Below are 6,399 nucleotides of genomic sequence, written 5' to 3' on the forward strand. Positions count from 1 at the left end.
TTATTAACCTCAAGTAAAGTTGATCTGTCAATCATTAATTAATGTGTTAATGAGAAAGCATTTTGTCTCCAGCTTAACTTATTTACTTGATTTATTTCAGTTGCTTGAAGAGAATATTATGACATTTGTGAAGAACGAGCTGAAGAGGTTCAAGAGGATTCTTAGTCCAGAACTCCCAGAAGGCTTTGAGAGTCAGAAGCAGGATAAGGAAGTGGTGAATGCTGAAGATGAGAAGCAGGAGAGCAGTGCCAGAGAGGGGGCTCTGAAGATCACACTGCACGTCCTGAGGAAAATGAACCAGAAAGAGCTTGCTGACACACTGGAGAAAAGTAAGAGCTGTCTGCCTCATGTTGAATGCTGTTTTATAACAAACATTTAAAAGCTGTAGCTAAAGTACAGATAAAGTAGCTGTGTAACTCAATGATATTGTAGCATCCTTAACACAACACCTAGTGACCTTGTCAAGTAGCAGCAGAATGTGTTGTGTTGATTAATTTAGACAGAGAAGAGGAAAGAGAGAGAGAGAGAGAGAGAGAGAGAGAGAGAGAGAGAGAGAGAGAGAGAGAGAGAGAGAGAGAGAGAGAACATTAATAATACCATCAATAATACCAATAATGATAAATCAGTGACCTCTTCAAACTTTAAAACACAGTCCCACAATACTTTATGCATTAAAACAGACTTAATATTAATATCCTCTGTGTTATTTCTTCATTCAGATGAGCTTGTTGTGATTTGCCAACGTGAACTCAAATCTAATCTAAAGAAGAAGTTTCAATGTGTATTTGAGGGGATCGCTAAACAAGGAAACCCAACACTTCTCAATAAGATCTACACAGAGCTCTACATCACAGAGGGTGGAACAGGAGAGGTCAATAATGAACATGAGCTGAGACAGATTGAGACAACAACCAGGAAACAAGCAAGACCAGAGACTGCAATCAAATGTAACGATGTCTTCAAACCCTTAACTGGACAAGACAAACTTATCAGAACTGTGCTGACAAAGGGAGTCGCTGGCATTGGAAAAACAGTCTCTGTGCAGAAGTTCATTCTGGACTGGGCTGAAGGAAAAGCAAATCAGGATGTCCAATTTGTATTTTCATTCCCTTTTCGGGAGCTGAATTTGATGAAATGGGAAAAACACACTTTGATTGAACTTCTCAATCACTTCTCAAAGGAAACCAAAGAATCAAGAATCTCCAACTACGACAAGTACAAAGTTCTGTTCATCTTTGATGGTCTGGATGAGTGCCGACTGCCCCTAGACTTCCAGAAGAACAAGATCTGTTGGGACGTCACAGAGTCAACCTCAGTGGATGTTCTGCTGACAAATCTCATCAAGGGAAATCTGCTTCCCTCTGCTCTCCTCTGGATAACTACCCGACCTGCAGCAACCAATATGATCCCTTCAGGGTGTGTTGACCAAGTGACAGAGGTACGAGGGTTCAATGACCCACAGAAGGAGGAGTACTTCAGGAAGAGATTCAGTGATGAGGACCTGGCCAGCAGAATCATCTCACACATAAAGACATCAAGGAGCCTCCACATCATGTGCCATATTCCAGTCTTCTGTTGGATTTCTGCAATAGTCCTTGAACACATGTTGAAACACAAGAGAGAAGAGATGCCCAAGAACCTGACTGAGATGTACTCACACCTTGTGGTGTTTCATACCAAACAGAAGAATGAAAAGTATCTTGGGAAAGAAGAGACAGGTCCACACTGGAATAAAGAGAGCGTTCTGTCACTGGGAAAACTGGCTTTTCAACAGCTTGTGAAGGGCAATCTGATTTTCTATGAAGAAGACCTGATCGAGGCTGGCATTGATGTCAATGAAGCCTCAGTGTACTCAGGATTGTGCACACAGCTCTTTAAAGAGGAATGTGGGCTGTACCAGGACAAGGTGTACTGCTTCGTCCATCTGAGCATTCAGGAGTTTCTGGCTGCTGTATATGTGTTCCTCTCATTCATAAACAACAATGAAAATCTAATGGATGAACCTCAATCATTGTCCAAATACTTTTTTGTGCTGTTCAGAGACAAGCCTGAAGTTACTTTCTACAAGAGTGCTGTGGATAAAGCCTTACAAAGTGAGACAGGAAACCTTGACCTTTTCCTCCGCTTCCTTCTGGGCCTCTCACTGGAGTCCAATCAGAAGCACTTACGAGGTCTACTGACAAAGACAAGAAGCAGCTCACAGAGCCATGAAAAAACAGTCAAGTACATCAAGGAGAAGATCAGGGAGAATCCCTCTCCAGAGAGGTGCATCAATCTGTTCCACTGTCTGAATGAACTGAATGACCATTCTCTAGTGGAGGAGATCAAAAGCTACCTGAGATCAGGAAGTCTCTCAGAAGCCAAACTGTCACCTGCACAGTTGTCAGCTCTGGTCTTTGTGTTGCTGACTTCAGAAAAGGAGCTGGATGTGTTTGACCCGAAGAAATACTCCAGATCAGAGGAAGGTCTTCTGAGGCTGCTGCCAATGGTCAAAGCCTCCAGAGCTGCTCAGTGAGTACATAAAATGACATTTAAGTACTAATCATCAGGAAGAAATATTCAGTTTAGAGAAATATATGTATTATAATATGTATATAATATATAGTATTACATTGAAAAACTTACTGAATCGGTGCATTGGTGTTCACATTAGTATAACAATATGACCATACAATTCTAGGAGACAGAAGATGAATCTATATGTTGTTTAAGAGAATAAACCAAATGCATCTGCCATTGTCCTTCTACACTACTGGTGTTAAATTAACAGTGTGTTTGTGAAATCATGATGATCTCTTTGCAGGCTGTCATTCTGTGGACTCACAAAGGAAGGCTGTGCTTCTCTGGTCTCAGCTCTGAAGTCAAACCCCTCACACCTGAGAGAGCTGGATCTGAGTAACAATGACCTGAAGGATTCAGGAGTGAAGCTGCTCTCTGCTGTCCTGGGGAATCCCCACTGTAAACTGGAGACTCTGAGGTCAGTATTCCTGTAGTTGGTCAACAAGTGATAACTGTTCACCAGATCCACATGTGTTTACCAGGCACACATAGTCCACACCATATGTGTTTGGACAGTGAAACTTACAGTTTAAAATTTGGTGCTATGCTCCAGCATTTTGGATTTGAGATAAAATGTTTCATATTAGGCAACAATACAGAATGTCACCTTTTTTTTAAAGGTAATGGTGAGAGGTTAGCATGTTTTGTTGTAGCCTCTGTAACTTTCTCACTCACTATTATACATGATTCATTCATGATCTTTCTCAATCATGGCATCATCATGATTACTTTAGTAGTGTTTAGAAACATGTTATGTACTCACAGAAAGGAAATTACTCAACACCAAAGAATAGCAGTGTGGTTTTAATATGATTTGACTCTTTGCAGGCTGTCAGGCTGTCTATTCACAGAGGAAGGCTGTGCATCTCTGGTCTCAGCTCTGAAGTCAAACCCCTCACACCTGAGAGAGCTGGATCTGAGTAACAATGACCTGAAGGATTCAGGAGTGAAGCTGCTCTCTGCTGGACTGGGGAATCCCCACTGTAAACTGGATACTCTGAGGTCAGTATTCCTGTTTCACTCAATGAACACATTGGACACACACACACTGGACACACACACACTGGGCACACACACACACACACACACACACACACACACACACACACACACACACACACACACACACACACACACACATACACACACTGGACACACACACACACACACATTTTAATTTAGTAGTGTTTAGAAACATGTTATCTACTGTTAAAAATGATACATTAATTCATTTATATACAGTACCAGTCAAAAGTTTGGACTCATTCAACGGTTTTCTTTATTTTTCTTATTTAAAAAAAAAACATTTTTACATTGTAGAATAACAGTGAAGACATCAAAACTATGAAATAACAAGTATGGAAACATGTAGTAACCAAACTAGTGTTAAACCAATCAAAATATATTTTATGTTTGAAATTCTTCAAATAGCTACCCTTTGCCTTGATGACAACTTTGCACACTCTTGGCATTCTCTCAACCAGCTTCATGAGGTAGTCACCTGGAATGCATGTCCAACAGTCTTAAAAGAGTTCCCACATATGCTGAGCACTTGTTGGCTGCTTTTCCTTCACTCTGCCGTCCGACTCATTCCAAACCATCTCAAATGGGTTGAGGTCAGGTGATTGTGGACGCCAGGTCATCTGATGCAGCACTCAATCACTCTCCTTATTGGTCAAATAGCCCTTACACAGCCTGGAAGTGTGTTGGGTCATTGTCCTGTTGAAAAACAAATGATAGTTCCACTAAGCCCAAACCAGATGGGATGGCGTATCGCTGCAGAATGCTGTGGTAGCCATGTTCGCTAAGTGTGCCTTGAATTCTCAATAAATCACAGACAGTGTCACCAGCAAAGCACCCCCACACCATAACACCTCCTCCTCCATGCTTTACGGTGGGAACTACACATGCGGAGATCATCCGTTCACCCACACCGCTTCTCACAAAGACACGGCGGATGGAACCAAAAATCTCCAATTTGGATTCCAGACCAAAGGACAAATGTCCACCGGTGTAATGTCCATTGCTCGTGTTTCTTGGCCCAAGCAGGACTCTTCTTCTTATTGGTGTCCTTTAGTAGTGATTTCTTTGCAGCAATTCAACCATGAAAGCCTGATTCACACAGTCCCCTTTGAACAGTTGATGTTGAGATGTGTCTGTGACTTGAACTCTGTGAAGCATTTATTTGGGCTGCAATTTCTGAGGCTGGTAACTCTAATGAACTTATCCTCTACAGCAGAGGTAACTTTGGGTCTTCCATTCCTGTGACGGTCCTCATGAGAGCCAGTTTCATCATAGCGCTTGATGTTTTTTGCGACTGCACTTGAAAAAACATTCAAAGTTCTTGAAATGTTCCGTATTAACTGACCTTCATGTCTTAAAGTAATGAAGGACTGTTGTCTCTCTTTGCTTATTTGAGCTGTTATTGCCATAATATGGACTGGGTCTTTTACCAAATAGGGCTATCTTCTGTATACCCACCCTACCTTGTCACAACACAACTGATTGGCTCAAACGCATTAGGAAGGAAAGAAATTCCACAAATTAACTTTTAAGAAGGCACACCTGTTAATTGAAATGCATTCCAGGTGACTACCTCATGAAGCTGGTTGAGAGAATGCCAAGAGTGTGCAAAGCTGTCATCAAGGCAAAGGGAGGCTATTTGAAGAATCTGAAATATAAAATATATTTGGATTTGACTTCTTTGGTTACTACATGATTCCATATGTGTTATTTCATAGTTTTGATGTCTTCACTATTATTCTACAATGTAAAAAATAGTAAAAATAAATAAAAACCCTTGAATGTGTAGGTGTGTCCAAACGTTTGACTGGTAGTAGTGTGTATATATACATATATGAATAGATTTGGCAGGTTTCAGGACACTGATGTATCTGAAATTGTTGAAAGAATATATTTTCACACCAAAGAATAGCATTGTGATTTTAATATGATTTTACTTTTGCAGACTGTCACGCTGTCTAGTCACAGAGGAAGGCTGTGCTTCTCTGGTCTCAGCTCTGAAGTCAAACCCCTCACACCTGAGAGAGCTGGACCTGAGTAACAATGACCTGAAGGATTCAGGAGTGAAGCTGCTCTCTGCTGGACTGGGGAATCCCCACTGTAAACTTGAGACTCTGAGGTCAGTCTTCCTGTAGTTGGTCAACAAGTGATAACTGTTCACCAGATCCACATGTGTTTACCAGGCACACATAGTCCACACCATGTGTGTTTGGACAGTGAAGCTTACAGTTTTTATTTGGCGCTATGCTCCAGCAATTTGGATTTGAGATAGAATGTTTCATATTAGGTGATTTGGACATATTCAATTTTATGGTATTAAAGTAGTCATAAGTTTAGTATTTGGTCCCATATTCCTTACCCGCAGTGATTACATCAAGCTTGTGATTCTACAAACTTGTTGAATGCTTTTTCAGTTTGTTTTGGTTGTGTTTTGGATGATGTTTTCCCCAATAGAAACTGAATGGTGAATAATGTCCTGTCATTTTGGAGTCACTTCACTTGTGTTGTCAGTAAGAATAGAAGATGTTTCTGAACACTTCTACATTCATGTGGATGCTACCATGATTATGAATAATAATGAATGAATCGTGAATGATGATGAATGAGAAAGTTACAGAGGAACAAGGATCATACCCCCTCTGTTATTGGTAATGGTGAGAGGTTAGCATGTTTTGTTGTAGCCTCTGTAACTTTCTCATTCATAATTGTTCATGATTCATTCATGATTTTTCTTAATTAATTTAATTAATTTAGTAGTGTTTAGAAACATGTTATCTACTCACTTAGACAGAAGATTAATCCAGTCATCATCCACCA

The 6,399-nt window shown here is 40.5% G+C and overlaps 1 protein-coding gene across 1 annotated transcript in view; it reads left to right on the forward strand.

The window, feature by feature from the left end:
• Positions 1-476: 476 nt before the first annotated feature.
• LOC311124996 (uncharacterized protein) overlaps positions 477-6,399 on the forward strand; it is a gene marked incomplete at its 5' end in the record, with an annotated part of 26,721 nt that continues 20,798 nt past the window's right edge. The window contains 2 exons of the mRNA XM_084199084.1: positions 477-483; positions 720-2,511. Of these exons, the coding sequence (XP_084055210.1) occupies positions 477-483; positions 720-2,511 (1,799 nt within the window). The remainder of the gene's footprint in view (positions 484-719; positions 2,512-6,399) is intronic.

This window comes from Coregonus lavaretus (assembly GCF_964263955.1).
Source record: "Coregonus lavaretus genome assembly, contig: HAP1_SCAFFOLD_790, whole genome shotgun sequence".
In the NCBI taxonomy this organism is placed as follows: Eukaryota; Metazoa; Chordata; class Actinopteri; order Salmoniformes; family Salmonidae; genus Coregonus; species Coregonus lavaretus.